The sequence below is a fragment of the Ammospiza caudacuta genome, chromosome 8 (genome assembly GCF_027887145.1).
Source record: "Ammospiza caudacuta isolate bAmmCau1 chromosome 8, bAmmCau1.pri, whole genome shotgun sequence".
Taxonomy (NCBI): domain Eukaryota; kingdom Metazoa; phylum Chordata; class Aves; order Passeriformes; family Passerellidae; genus Ammospiza; species Ammospiza caudacuta.
In genome coordinates, this window is record NC_080600.1 from 38,776,600 (window position 1) to 38,792,906 (window position 16,307).

The window sequence follows — 16,307 nt, forward strand, 5'->3', positions numbered from 1 at the left end:
ACCAGCAGACATGTGCAGCTCAATACTGCTTGTATTTGACTTTCCCTTTCTAATCTCCCGTTACTTCCATTTACTTGTCAAATAATTTACAAAGAGACAAACTGTATTTTCAGAAAACTCCACAGATGGGTGACTTGTACATTGACTGGTGCTGAAATGCAGCTTGGATAACTTGAGCACCCTTGATTTGTGGTTTAATGTCTCTTAATGTATAAATGAACTAAGTAATAGTGATGTGAAGGTCACTAGCTGTAGCAGAGGATTGCCTTAATATGAGAAACAGTTTATTAAAGGCACTGTGTATTTTCAGGCTCTACTGAAATCAATAGTGTGTTTAATCTTTGGGAGGTGCTCACTGGGTTCATTCCTGGGGAATAGATGGCCAGTTACTGTTCCATTCACTGGTAAATTCCAGAGTTAAAAGTAACTTCTGTAAGATTTACCTTTTCCTTAATTATTGTTTTCTGCAACTGGCTGTAGTTCTCAGTACCTTTCTGCCTTAGAATAAATATTCAAGAGACAGACAAGTTTAGCACATTAAAATTTAAACTCTTATTGGGAAGATACACCATCATGATAGCTTGTAATGTAGTATTATGTACCATTTATATCTAACTAGATAACATTGTTTAACTTAATTCTGTTGGCTTAATTAATGCTATTACTTTAATCCATTTAGGAAGGCAAAAACAACCAGGAAAGCGTGATGGTATCAGTTAGGACAACAGATACAATATCAATTCCAACTTCCCACAAAATTCCCTGTTGTACAAATGTGCAGAGATTGTCTCAGCCTCTGTTGGGACAAATGCCAAAGTTTTTAACTGTGCTTCCATTGGAAATGAGGTTTGCTTGGCCTGTTTTGTTTGGGTCACCCCTTGCAGCCCTGAGCAAATGTGCTCTAATGGCAGGCTTGAATGTGAAAGTCAGCACGAGCATTTGTCTTCATGTCTGCCATGGAACTTGCTAAATTATCTGGATCTCTCCGAGTCAATACAAATTAAAAATACGCACAAGGTTTCTAAGAGAGTGATTGCTATTCTAGCAAGTTCATTAGCCTTCTGAGGAATGCTGTTGGCAGGCTTTGTTTAGCAGAAGTCCAAAACAAAGTAAACCAAAAATGCCACAAAATGAATTGCAAATCAATTGGCAATATAAATGGGAGAAATAGGATGTGGATGAAGAATAATTTAGGGAAATGTATATTGTTCCTCCGGGAATCCTAACTGCATGAATGGGAACAATGCTGACGATTACAGCAGAGAATGGGGAATAACTTGATTAAACAAATATGGGCCATCCAGTTTTTCCAAATATACTGGCAAAACCAGGCTCCAGGCACTATTTACTTTGTGGGGGAAAAAAAAATCAGTGAGGCCTTTTTATTTTTTTTCCCAGCTCTCTGCTTCTATTCACATCAGAAAATTTGATTGGATTTGTGACATTTTCAGTATTTCCAGAGTAAATAATTCTTGCCCTGCAGATTCTTGGTGCAAAGAGAAGAAAAATAAAGGACAGGGAGGATGGAACTAGGTGATCTTTAAGGTCCCTTCCAATCTGAACCATTCTGTGAGTCCATGATTCTATTTCCTTCGTGTTTTCAGTCTGTACTCTGAAAAAATAAATGCTGAAAATGAATATTTCACTCTAATTTTATGAGAATAAGTTGAAGACCAAAAATTAAGTTTAAAGGAGGAAATCAGTGTCCTAAAGTGAATAAGAAGGAATTGCCTTGCAGTCTTTTCCCCAGTTAAGCTCAGGTGCAGTCACCTAGAGCATCTCTAGTCAGCTGCTGCTGAAGGGAGGGGAGAGGCTGCTCCTCTCCAATTTAATCCAGGATTCTTTGAGAAATTTTACGTGTCACTGCTACTGTATTGTTCCCATTATTCGAAGATTCATAACAGAAACAGAGCAAAGCCTGAGTTTTAACTCCCATAGCAAAATGCAGTGGTAAATCAGCAGGCAGGAGAGAAGGTTGCAGGTGACACAGGCAAGGCTGATGTGCTCAGCGCCTCCTCTTCACTCTCCACAGAAAGGTTAAATGTGACAAAAGGCTTGACACGATCAGAATTAGCAAGGCAACATGAATGCAAGGGAGAACAGGGAAGGAACTGGGAATGTAGATTCAGAAAAGTCTGATTTAAGGTCTGTTTGCAAGGTTAAATGGCTGGGCAATAACTGGGATTTGCTTTTATGGCACGCTGTCTGCTGAGTATTGACTCCCCATATGGAACATCTCAGCAAACAAGAGGGTCTTTACATGAAGCAGCTTTTGCAGGTCAAGAGATCCTCAGAGTTACCCCAGCATATTTAAAGATGCAGTTTATAAACCAGCAGTGATTTGCTTTGAGAACTCCCAAAGCGTATAAATAGTCCCAATGGGCACAGTACATGTCTTTAGATGAGAAAAAAAATAAGAAAAAAAACCAAGGGAATGACAGCCAAAGATTCAGACTGAGCTGGTATCTGGGGAGATGCTAACATAAATTTTTAAACAATCAATTTATAAGCTCCTCAAGCTTAGTGAGGGAGGAAGTCAGTCTGCCCACAAGAACAGATGTTTTTCACTTCAGGGAGACTTCTGATATGACTCAGTCATAACAGTAAGTATGATTCATAATAAATCACTAAGGAGCAAGGCCTGTTTGAGAAAACTTTATCAAGGAATAATTTTATCAATAGTCTGTAGCTCCTGATTTTTCTGCTATTCACGGCTTTCCTTAATGTCTCAGGCAATGAGATGTCACATTCTTGAACAATGTCACACTCAGAGGCAGTGCAAGCAGGCTTAGAATTAAAAATCTTTATGATAAATGGGTGAAGCAGCTTGAAATCCATAAGACAAAATTAGGCAAAGAGGATAACGTTGGTGCTTTCAGAGGAAAAGTCAACTGCACCAATGCCAAATGGGAGGGGAAATAAGCAATAAGGTGTCAAGGCTGTGGCAGAAAAATATAAATCTCTTTGTTTAAACGTATTAATCAGAGCCAGGAGCCATTGGGGAGGCAGCTGCTGGGGGCTGGACCCAGCCACAGCACACCAGGAAGGACATGGGGAAACTGGAGTTTGGGCAGAGAACAGGGGTTGCAGCTTGGTTGGTTTGGCTCAGGGAAATGGGATAAAAATCAGGCAGCAGAGATTGGGTTTCCTTCAGCCATGGAAATGCTGCCACTGAGAGACCTGAGCTAACCCTGTGCTCACCAAGGTGGCACCAAGCAGTACCAATTTTACTCACAGCAGATTTTGATGTTCAGTGTTAGGAAAGTCAAAACTGTGCTCTAATAATGTAGTTAAATACTTGAACAATGACTCTGAGAAACTGTGAGGTTTCCATGACTGACAGGCTTGGAGAAGTTGATTAAAGCTTATACAGATTGTTCATTGCACCCAATCCAGTCTGATAAATGAACTTTTGGGAGGCTTATCATCCCAAGTTTTTTACAGAAATATGTGTATGTGTACAATTTATATAATCCCTGCTAGCAAGTCACCTTTTCATTCCCATATCTCTCATAGTTTTGACTTTTTGAAGGAGGAGCTCATTTGCTCTCATATAACATAAGCCATGTAATTTATACTAGACACAATGAAATCCATAATTTTAATTACTAACTGAATTTAGCTTTCAGCAAGGCTCACAGATTGAAGGAAACCTGCTAAGTCCCTTTTATTCAGAACATTTCCTTCTTCACATCAAAGCAATACACGTCCATATCAGAGTGCCTGATCAGAACTTCTGCAGAATAAACCCTGAAACTGAAGAGTTCCTCAAACAATGTTAAAAACTGTGAATTGTGAGATCACTGCTAGAGAGACATGTGTGTTTGCATGTGTCACCGGTGACTTGGCATTTTGGACATACATAATTTGCAAAGTCTTTTTCTACTTTCTTTTTCTGTCAGGATTGATTTAGTGTGTAATGGTTTATTCATGTGGAAAAGGAAGCTTGATTTTTATTATTATTTAATATTTTCTTCTAAGTGTAACAGACTTCCCCCTCATTTGTGAAATGATAAATATCATACTTTGCACATTCACAACTAGAATAATTCTTTAAAGCAGTCATGCTAATCTTGGTCTGATGGATCCAAAAGGTCAACTCTTGACCTAGCAAGGAAAGTCTCCTGAATGAAATCACCTGCAGAGAATAATTCCAGTTTATCTGGAATATCCCTGCCTTCATTTAGACTTCTTCTGGTAATTATTTGAGAAAATGTGCACCTTAATCTCCTAGGCTATGGCCAACCTGTTAAATAGGTTTTTTTATGTAGAGAAAATTACATCACTTACTCATCTTATCTACATCAGATGATTTCAGTGTTGATGTAGGAGCTGTAGTTTATTAGGAGAATGTACTTGTTAAAAAAATCTATACCGGAGTTTAATTGTGATATTAAATTCTAATTACCATTAACAAAATTAAGTGACTATTTGAATAGAGTTTCATGCTTTCTCTTAATGTGTTATGTAATTGAAATGAAAATACATTGATTTTTGCCTCTGGCCTTCTAGTACAGGTAAATGATGGGGCAGCCTCCTGTTTGAGAGCTGGAGGTTGGACAGCCAGGACCTCTGACAGGAGTTGTGTTTGTGGTTTGGGCAATGACTGTGGCTGAAAAACCCCACTGCTGTGATGGCCAGGTCAGGCCCAGATGTGCAATAGCCATTCTGGTAGTCAGACAGGTCTGACTGAGGGTAAGGCATAAAAAAGGGGGAAAAAAGTTATCTAGAACTTGAATACTGGCCTAGTTTGCAGCTGAGCAGTCATTCAAGTTCCTTTCAAATATTCTCTAACCTTATTTGCATCTTCCATAGGGTTTATTCATTTACCTGTAAGCTGTTTCAGTTATATCTGGTTATTTTTGTTTCCACAAGGATCAGTGGCTTTGGGCCTTGCCTTCTTCTCCCATGCTGACCAGCACAGCCACTTGTGCAAGCACAGACATTTGGTCTGATGCATCTGCTCCCAAATTGACAGTTTTGCTCACAAAGTGCCACAAATGAGAAACAAAATTCTTTAGAAATCCACTTATTCTAAGTCTCATAGTAAGCATGTGAATATTTAGAAATATTGAAAATTAAAGATGGTTTGTCACAGGCTTCTCATGCCTCCGTGTCTCATGTTTACAATTTTTAGTTTTTCCTTTTTTTCTCATTTATGGGGGAAAAAGAAGACTGACAAAGTCATGACCTTGGCTCAGCTGGAAATGGATCAGTGCAAGGCCTAATTCTGAAAGCCAGGATACATTCTGGGCGTTGATGGTTGGGCAAGATTTGGTGCCAAAATTGATTTTCTTTTGTTCCAATTAAAATAAATTACAGCTGTTAAAAGAGCTGACCTCGAGCTGAGATGAAAGAATATGTTAAAATATTTACTCCCAAAGGTGATTCTATCACAATAAATAAATAAATGGGAGAATTTGGTGAACTTCACACCTCTGGAAACCAAATAAGAGCATGTGATTTCATGGTCATAGAGACTTAGTAATGAACTACTTATCCCAAGGAAAAAAACCAGAGAAATGTTTTATCTAGAGCACCAATGCATTTATAAAGGCCCATCAATTTGAAGATAGTCTGTTAATAAAAGAATCAGTGTTCTATTATTTTTTAAGAAAGAAAAAAGCAATTAGTCAAATTTCAGCTGGTTTCTCATCCTCATTAGCAATTTTCATTGTTATGACATTGTTTTGGCATAGAGAAAAAAGAGCAGCCAATTCAGAGGGCACCAATTCAAGAAGAACACACATCACATAGTATTTTAATTAGATCTCATGAGCTAAACCTTCTATAAATATTGCCAGAATATTGTATCCTAGTTTCATGTAGTCAAACTAAGTGTCTTAAAAACTGGTCAGATGTGACTCAACAAGTGGTTCCTTACATTTTCTTGTGTAAGGAGTACAGGAAGCTGCCAACCACACTGAGCTGAAAATAAAGTAGACTAAATAATAAAATGTCTGTGAACAATCTCCTTCATGATGGAGCAGGATGTTCCATCAGATTTAAATGAATTTGCTGTATTCCTATGAGATTATTTGTCTTTTTCCTACAGATGATCAACATAAAAAAATTAAGGGGCTGAAGGATCAAATGCCACAATTTCAGTTTGTTGCACTTAGGTTCTGATTTAAGTTCGTGCAAAGTCTTTGTGCTGAGATCTGAAGTCTCAGAGATAGACCAGGGCAAACTTTATTATGAAACACATTGTGGGATCCTCAGGCAGCCAAAAGTGATTGTCAGTGTTAGAATAATTGTTTTAATGACCTTGGGTGCATGGAATGACCTGGAATTTGTATTGGGCTTGTTCTGTCAGGTTGTTATGCCAGTGAGGATTTTTAAATATCTCTAACAAACTTCACAGCTATGGGGCAGAGAAGCAGAGAACCAGGGTTGCTGCCACTCTACACATCTTAAAGATGAGAGTCTGTAACCAGCTTGGCAAAAGAATGTTTTTATGATCAGGTAGTGAGAGCTCATGCTGTGGTGTCAAAAGCACTGCCCCAGAGCATGTCCAGAATGAGAACACACACAGAGCTGCATGTGCTGTGGCCTGCAGGTGCTCCTTTGGGAAAAGCCAGCTGTGCCAGAGGCTGTGGGCTGTAGGACTCCAGTGACCTGGAGCTGGGAACTTGCCTTCCTGGTCTACGGGCTCATTGATGTATTCCTGCCTCTTTGCAAAGGCAAAAGTGCTGGTTTTTGAAACAAATTTTAAGGAGGAAACTTGGTTTTGTTTGGTGTCTGTTGCAAAAATCTCCCTAAGGTACAGAATAGTGAACTGCAAACCTCAGAATTTCTCCTTTTTTTTGAGAGGGCAGGGGGCAGGTTTGAATTCTGGGTGTGGAGGGGGCAGAGAAGGAATGAAATCACACTCAGGCTAGAACAGGGAGCTTATCATGTCTGGAGTGCTACTCCAGCTCCTCCAGGAACCTTGAAAAGACAGAATTCCAATTGGAAAATTAGAGTTTGGCTCACTGGAACAAAACCATTTCCCAACAGGGATTGCATTGTACACAGAAAAGGCTCCTTGTGCCCCAGCAAGTTTTGTTCCACTGTGTGGTAAGCAGGAAGAGAGAGACCTGTCTGTGTTAATAATATTAGAGAAAGAATTGTGTATATTTCTCTTATTTGTTTGATATGAATATTGGCTGCAGAAAAATGGAAGCTGGGTTTCCTTTCATCTTGGTAGCAGATGAAATAGGAACAGGTAATGCAAAGAGAAGTGGATTTTCTACAGATCCCTATAGCATCTGGGGGTGTTCTGGTACACATGGGCATTAGATGAAGTACCAGGATTTTGTTTTCTGTCTGTGATTTCCCTGATTCTCAGTATGTGAACATTTTAAAAAGGGAAAAATATTTCCTCCTTTTTTCATCCTTTTCTTTCCATCACTCCCTGTTCATCCCCCAGCTTCTTTCTGTAGTGCTCAGAAAAACAAGAGCTCAGTTAGGAGAAAAGTTAAAAACATTTTGGAGGAAAATTGGAATTGACATCACAGAGGATAATAACAGAGCTGAAGTTCAAATGAATATTTCATAAATGTATTTACAAGGGATGCTAAGCCACTAAACACTAAAAATGGCACCAGCTATGTATGCATTATCCTGCACAGATTCAGCAAAGTCATTTAACAGGCTAAGCTTATGTTAAAATTATAATCAATAAATGCCAATTACAGAAGGAGTTTTATCCCTGCATGTTAAAAGAACTGAGCTATAATTTGCATGCGAATGGCATTCTTTTCAAAATTATTTGCCTTTTTTTAAGGTTTGGAAGGGTTACAGAGGAAAGCTTGAGGAAATCCTGCCTAGGATGGTGTTCAAGGCAGAGAGAGAGAATGGGAAGAATATTGAGGAAATTATAAGGCCATAAGCTTGACACTTATAACATGCAAATAAAGAGAAGTTATTCTGAAGGGCAATGAGGAGCCAGTATGGGTTCAATAATATTAGAACAGAAGACAGCAGCATGAATTTTAACGATGAACATCCTTCACAACTATAACCTTCTTATACTTTATAATTAATTGTTAGAATTACACCTTGATCCTGCATTCAGAGCCTTGAACAGCAGACCTGTACCCCTGGCCTGAAGCCTCCTGACTTTACTGAGCTGTGTTTTGGGTGTATCTGTCAGGGTGATCAGGTTCTGCTGCCAGATGTTCATTTCTTTGGCCCAATGTTTCCTTCTGAGTCCAAGAAAAAAAAAAGAGAGATGTGAATTACCAGCACAGGAGGCAAGGAGAAGCCACAGGCATGGAGCTTTTAAGTGGTGTCTAATATGGAATAGGAATGAAATCGCTGATGGGAAAACATAGTGACCCTCCCTTTCCTCCCTTTTCTCCCAAGTTTTTGGATATTTTTGCAGCCATGGAAGATAAAAACAGAGTCACACAAAAAAGCTTCTAATGGAAGAACCCTACACTAATAAAGCTGCACTTTTCTATAACTGAGATGCTTTGAATATTTCAAATTACTTTTTTTAACCTGTTCTTCCAAAAGGTTATTTCCCTACATTTGCAGTACAGTCTGAAAATTGACCATTATTCCTTAAACTGTGCCCCTCAAAGTCACAGGTATTTATCAAGGCTAACGTGTGTATTCCCCCACACACCTTATTTATTGGGACAAATGACCTATTTTATTGATTCTCTTTCAGAAGCCATTCTGTTCAGTTGCAGATGAGTGGGGAAGAAAACTACTCTTTTGACTGACCTCTTTATTTACAGTCTGATAAAGGAGGACTATTGTGTTTTATCCATTATCAATGTCTACTGAAAGTCACTTTTGCTCTTGCCAAGCTCTCTAGTTGCAGCCAGGGACCTGTGAAACTGTAAATAAACTTTCCTGCACAGATGTCTCTGCAATGTCATTGTGAGTTTGACTGATTTTAGCATTAAGAAATCATAATTCACTGCATGACATGGAAATGCAATTTCATTGTGCAACGTTGCAAAAGAAGCAGAGTTTCTGCCTGTGTGGTTGCATCTCCAAAATGTAGCAGAGCTGCTCCAAATTTTTTTTATAAGCTCCTTGTTACCTCTGATATTACAGCCCATTCTAGCTCTCTGAGGCATTTTCAAAATATTTTAGACATAAAATTATTCTGCCTTAGACATTGCCAATCTTCATTGCAGTAGAATGAAAAATCTGTTTCTAGGATGCTGTCAATGGGTTTGAAGGGCTGAAGGGTTGAAACCTTTTGGGTTATCACTTGTGGTAGAGATCTATGTCTTTGTTCCTGGTGAAATATAACAAGAAACTCTGAGACATCAGTATTTGAGGCTGAAAATAGTTAAATTATTAGAGACCTTAAAGTAGAGAATGTTTTGTCTTTTCTGGTTTAGCAGAAGGCTGAAGGAAAAAAATGTTTAGAGAGGAATTATTGTGGCAGCTGCTGCCTCCAAACATCTTCTTGAATGGTCCATGTGGGCTCAGGCCTGTGTGAGTTAGAAACTGAACAGATGGAGGTGATCTGGGACTCTTATGAAAGATAAATCAAAAACTAGATATCCAAGGTGATTTCTTAGTATTTGTCCATTGTTCCTTTTGTTGGCTTAAGAACCTGCTCTGGCTATCTCAGTATAAAGGACTGCAACAACCTGTTCCATCTGGGACATGTCCAGAAAATAGTCATGGAAGTCTCTGTGTGTCCTGTGGTTTAGTCACCCTCCTCATTGTGTTAGGAAGCCAGGGAGGAAAAAATGAGGTTCAGGGTGTACAGGAAACCTGTGTCTGCATTTCCATCACCATCCTGATAAGGGCACTCAAGTGAATTCACAGTCTGAAAACAAAGAATGAAGCTGGGATTATCTGATCATCTCCTACCCTTGAAAAAGCCCCTGGGAAACAATCCTGCCCTAATGGATTCTGGATTACAGAGTGATTGATGAAAACACCTATCCTCTGAATTGTTACTTGTAGAGTGAGATGGAATATTTGCATTATGAAATGGAAACTATTGAGATTAACAAAATTCAGATAATAAAGATTAATAATTTAAAAATATAGAATCAACAGTATGAACCAAAATATTCAAATACAGTATAAAAACCTGTAGTTTTGATTTAAGTTAATGTCATAGAATAAATAGATATAAATATGAAATAATATCATATAATAATAGATTATTTAATATATAAATATGAAACAATATTTTAATATTCATCAAATAATTTTCATGAAATAACATTTTCATATAATCAAAATATATTTTAAAATTTCCTATCTGAAATGATATTTTCATATAATGACAGCTACTACTTTCTTATCTTACCATGTGAACATTTTGCTCCATTGTTGAGTTTAATAGCCAGAGTCTGTGGTTAAAGGGGTGCAAATCTAGGCAGAATTCAGCCTTGCTGATGTTACAGTGGAGCACAGAATTTGGGAATACACATCCAAGCAAGACAGGGGTGCTGAGCTCAGGGAAACCTCAGGAGCTTAAATGTGACAAAGCAGTTTTGCACAGGGGAGTGGGGTGGTGAACCAAAGAGCTCCTTGCCAGAAGCTGAGGGGTTCTGGCAGAGCCTCTGGGTTTGGCCCACGGTCCCTGTGCTGCTGGGAGGTGGGACAGAGGCCAAAGCAGTACAAGAGCAGCACAAACACCAACCAGGGCTTGGTCCCAGCCCTGCCAGAGCTGAGGAGGAGATGAGCAAGGGAGGCAATCAGGAGGCTTCTCATGTTTAGACAGATAAATACATTTGTTCCATTGAGTCCAGGGTTTGAGGGAATAGCCTCCCATTAAAACATGAAACATGACTCACTTTCAGGGTTACACTTCCATACCTAACATCTGTGAGGATGAAGGTTTTCCTGTTCCCCTGCCTCACTGTGAATACCCTGGAGCAGCATTGTAAGGCCTCACCATCTGCTCTCTGACAAAAGTCTTCTCTCCTTCTCTTTAAAAAAGCAGAAATTTGGGGTTGCTGTGGGACCTGGGAGTTTCAGCCAGACCCTTTTAGGACAGAAAAAAAAAAAAAGATTTAACCTCCCACTATGGGAAGAAGCAGTAAAATCAGAATGACTAGCAGATGAAGGGATTTGGAGCAAAGTTTCAGAGGTTAGATAAATCTATAAAATGTACCTGGCTTGTGTGCCTGCATAGGACAGCAGAAATTGTTAATGCTAGTCCTACTTGCCTTTCACAGGAGCAAGCACAATTTGTTTATTTATTTTATAAACTGAGTCAAGAATATGCCATCAATAACTTTAAACATTCCCATGTTTGAACTAGAAGACAGCTGGCACAAAGAAACAATTACACAGCCATTGGGAGTTAGCTGACAGAAGATTTCCATAAGTAATTATGCTCTGTGAGTGTGAGGGAAAGGGAGATAAAGGAGATAATGCCCTTTACAGGGGATAATGCCTTGATATTTTCCTCATACCCTTTTGCTGTAAAGCTAATGGCAGCCACAAACTGAAGTGACCCTGGATGTAATTGGCAATAACAGATCTCTTCCCATTCCAAGTCTTCCAACCCCACCCAAATGGGAATACTTCCAGCCACCTTGGTCACTCTGAACAAGCAGAATTTACAGGGTCAGCCTCTAAAGTCAGCAGACACACAGAATTTCTGTGCTTAATGCCACTTGGGTATAGAGAATGGGTATTTCCTTTTCTCCTTGACCTCTCCTTTTTACCTTGTATTTCAAATGATTTAATTTAAAAAGTACTTATTTTGTCTGACAGGTTGATGTCAGCATCCATGTAAGAAAAAAAGATGAGTCAGGCCTCTTATGTTGAGTCTAGAAATGTGTTTGAAAGAACCAGTTTTACTGGCAGCATAGGACAGTTCTGACAAATCAGAGGAAGGATTTAGGTGCTAATCATGTAAGGGTTGACTTACACATAATAGAATCATTGAATCTTTTAGGTTGGAAAAGACCTTTAAGGTTGACTTTTACATGTAATAGAATCATGGAATCTTTTAGGTTGGAAAAGAAGACCTTTAAGGTAGATTTTTACATGTAATAGAATCATGGAATCTTTTAGGTTGGGAAAGACCTTCAAGGTTGACTTTTACGTGTAATAGAATCATGGAATCTTTTAGATTGAAAAAATCCTTTAAGGTTGACTTTTACACATAATAGAATCATGGAATCTTTTAGGTTGGAAAAGACCTTTAAGGTTGACTTTTACACGTAATAGAATCATGGAATCTTTTAGGTTGGAAAAGACCTTCAAGATGACTGAGTTCAGGCACAAACCTGACAGAACACACACACAGAGGAGAAAATGCGATGTGTAAAAAGCTGAGGTGGTTACAAGGTGCAGGAATGAGGAGCACTCACGGGTCTGGCAGAGCGTTCCCACCCATCCTGCAGGGCACTGGCAGGTGTTGGGACCCACACACTCCCCTCCATGGAGACACCTGTGCAGGCAAACAGCTGGGAAGGAACATGGAACAAGTGAGAGCATGGATGGGATGGGTCTCTGTGCTCAAGAGCTGGTGAGATGTCACCTGCTAGGCTTTATTCCAGGTGGCTGATGTCATGAATGAAATAAAAATTTGAACTTTTTGGGATAAAGTAGTTAATTAAATTGAGAAGTGTGTATGTAAAGTTAAATGTTTGTTAATACAAGTAACTAATTCTAATTGGTTGTATGAGAAACTAATGCTGTCGTGTATTTACGGAGGGGGAGTGGAACCAGGGAAAAGATAAAGTGGCAGTCATTGTACTAGCTAGAGGCAAGGTTGGAGGAATGATCAACCAATGAGAAGTGAAAATACCAAAATGATTGGTTCAGAACCATCCAAGCTATAAACCAATTAAAGACGGAAAGAAGGGGCCTGTCACAACATGGATCCTGAGCACCTCAATCAGCTGAGTTGAGGGGTTTTAAAAGGCCTGAGGTCCTGGACACCCAGGTCTTTCCTTGGAGCCAGTTTCCCTGGAAGCACCCCTGTACTATAATTATAGTTACTAAGTTGTTGATACAAGTCTCTGGCTTATCCAGGGGCTTTGCTTCCAGTTTTTTGGTTTTGCAATAAACAGGCTTACCTTGTTTTTATGCAACAAGCCTCCTCTTTGTTCTTTAAGAAATTTATTTTTTAAAGCCTGTTCACAACAGCTGACTTCCAAAGGAATGGGTGTGTTCTGTTCATCACATCATCAGTATGATGAGCAGGAATCTTTGCTATTTTCTTCTTAAGGAATTTATCTCTGATAACTGTCTACTGGGAGACTTGGCATTTCTAATGCTTAGCTCATCATCAGCTAAGAATAATCTCTCTGTGATACATTAAAGCACTACATATTCCATGTAAAAAACCAAATATTTTCATGGAAAAGTTTGATATGTTTATTGCATGTATTTTTTGTTCAGAGATCCTGAAAGAGTGAGTGCATGATCTGGTGTATATGTATGAGAGACACTTCCTTCCTTCAGCATTTCTGAATAAATTATTAATATTATAAATTCAAGCCACTAGTTCTGAAATCATATTTACTAGCAGGACCCAAAGGGTAAAAAGGCAATATTTTAATCTGGTTTACATACAGTATGTCATCTTGATTATAAATTTATTCAGTTTATCTGTCAACTTCATGGTAATGAATAGCCATGTAGGGAAAAATATTCCTTGAAAATATTTTAGGGTGAGAGGTTTTTTTTTAATTACATTTTTATGTAACTGTAGTCAGAGTTACAGGGTAAGAACACGTCATTCTCCAAATTATGCACCGATGACCTTGAGAGTACATCAGTTTGGAAAGCTTTATAGCAGGCTTTAGATAGTTCTGTACTTTGAAATACATGACATTTCTCAGCAGAATATAACAAAATATGTGAAGCTGTTAAAACATAAAATCAATGCTTCAAGTTTAATACTGTAAAAATGAATTTCCATAACAAGATGTATAACAGAGCTGCATGAAGCAGAACCAGGGTTCCCCCACACAGCTTTTTCTCCTCTGCAAGCATCAAGTGTTTACAGCATTTTGTAGCACCTGTACTTAAAACTGTTATTTCTTCAAACTGCTGAAACAGCAAAACAGATTCTGTGCTGGTTTTTAGTATTAGAAGGTTGCAAATTGCTGTTGACTGGGCTAACGAATATAAACTTTGATGGGAGCAGGGGTGCTTACGTTTGCTGCAGTGCTTTCCCCTCCAGCCAGACGGGCAGTCACAGACATTGGGGTGGACACATCTCCCCTCATTCATGCACGAGGGCTCACACACACCTGCAGGAGCAAACAAAGGAAGAATGTGGGGCTGGGAAATGAGGGAAGACTTCAGTGGAGGCTCACTTGCTTCCTTGCAGAAGATTAGTTGGCTTGTAATTAAAAAAAAGAAACAGGGAAGTGGTTTGGAATTGAGAATCTGAAACGCAGAGGCTTGATAGGTGCCAGAAATCCTTATGGGAAATGCTGTGTCATGGGGAAAACTTTTGATGGCAGATTCTTTTCTGAGAATCTTTGTAATCAGAGTGTCTGAATACAAAGATTCTCAGAAAAGCAAGAGGACAGGCCAAAGATTGTGAGAGCTTTCACTTCCATATGGGAAAATTCCTCCTTCATGTTCTCAGATGTTCTTATAGATAAGAAAAGCCTTGATGAGGATGGATTGTTTTCACACAGTTTTGGGTGCGATTTTGCATTCAACCAAGCAAAAATCCTAGAGATCTATTCTTTCACTGCTCTTTTGAACTATTACTTTTTAAAATACTTACCTTTTTACTTTATTCTTTTGTACAAATAAGATGTGAGAGCTGAGCTGTTCTTTCAAACACAAGAAGCCAGATGTGGTTTTTGTTGACTTCATGAAAAAATTGAATAGCTAGTCTTTGTGTCTTTGATTAAGTTGTACTTGTCAATGTTGTTTTAGAACATTTAACATTAAAATCTCACATTTCTGGGAGGTCACACAGCCTGCTTTGATATAGGGAGGTGCCATAGGCAGGTACCCAAATTCCTCCTGTCCTGCCTCTCCTTGCCTGTTAAGGTAAATGTAGAAGCACCCATCATGGGCTGGGTAATTCAGAAACATGGCAGTGCCAGTATGGTGGGAATGGGAAAGATTTGCATTTTACATGGAAGGAGGCATCGGATAATTGGGTGGAGTACAAAAAGCTGTGTAACACAGCAAGTGGCTGCTCTGGGCTAGGAGAGCCAAGTCAGGAGGAGTTTGGCAGTGAAGGTGTGAGAGCACATTTGTGCCCAAGGGCTCCTGCCATGTCCAGAGCTTTGTTTGCACAGTGGAGCTGGCAGTGACCCCTTCCCACCCGTGGTAATTGTTGCTGTTCCTCCCTGCCTGCAGGGATGGGAGGCTGTGGGACACCCAGCTCCTCTCAGCAGAGCAGATAAACCACAGCAGTGCCTCCATCAGCCCCCAGGTTGTGCTGCCTTTGTGCACATCAGTGGGTGTTAATGCTGCAGCAATCCTGACTGCAGGACCCTGCATGACCACAGTCCCCCCTCAGACCTCTGCTGTAGGAGCTGGAATCCTGATAGAGCCCCAAAATAGGGGTGATTACTAAAAGACAGCATGCAAAAATGCATTTGCCCTTTTATTTGATGGGAGAATAACCTTTTGTTCCTCTCTCAGGGATGATCAGGCATTTTTAAGTAGGTAGATTTAGGTTGCCTAATTATTGCTGTGATGCAGTGAAATATTGCTTTTGTGGCACTTTGTGTGCTGGTCTCTCCTTCAGCCCAGATGCTGCTGCTGCTCTGGCAGCTTTTGGAGCTGTATTGCTGCTCTTGCTTGGCTGCTGCATTTGCATTTCACTCTGTGCCAAGCCTCCTGGACCCCTCAGCATCCTGACCTGCCCTTAGGCGGGGCAGGCATGGCCAGAATTGTGGGGGCTGCTTGGACCCCAGCCCTCAAACTCTCACCCTCCATTTCCTTCCTTCTCCACCTCTCCTGATCCATGCTGCAATCTTGGCCTCTGCTCACTCAGGGTGACAGGGATCCACTGTTCCTGCTGAGCTGTTAAAAAATGCTGCAATTACTGGTTCAAACCTGCATGAGTTCAAAGGGTCGTGGCCTCCATAACTCTGAAATCACTTAATCTCTTATTTTCCCTCTTCCTTTTTCTCTCCCCTTTGATCTCACATCTCCAGTCAGAGATTTTTGATCCGCAATCTTCGATCAATTCATAGTTCAATTATAAAACAGCTCAGACATTTAGAATTTAGAAAAGATGAGCCCAAACAATGAAGTTTTGTTCTAGATTTAAAATCACTTTGTGCTTTTTGATATTCATGGACCATAATGTCCCCGGCACTAACCTGCTCTCCTAAAATCACTTGAAAATCTATAGATTTTTTTTTGAGATAGTCTGAAACTTGGACAATATC

General features: G+C 39.6%; 1 protein-coding gene across 1 annotated transcript in view; it reads right to left on the minus strand.

Moving 5' to 3' along the window:
- Positions 1-4,842: 4,842 nt before the first annotated feature.
- Positions 4,843-16,307, minus strand: part of LOC131560789 (von Willebrand factor D and EGF domain-containing protein-like) — a 172,950-nt gene continuing 161,485 nt past the window's right edge. Inside the window, exons 26-28 of the mRNA XM_058809741.1 lie at positions 14,094-14,189; positions 12,297-12,392; positions 4,843-4,994 (exon numbers count right to left, since the gene is read on the minus strand). Coding sequence (XP_058665724.1) covers positions 4,843-4,994; positions 12,297-12,392; positions 14,094-14,189 — 344 coding nt within the window. The remainder of the gene's footprint in view (positions 4,995-12,296; positions 12,393-14,093; positions 14,190-16,307) is intronic.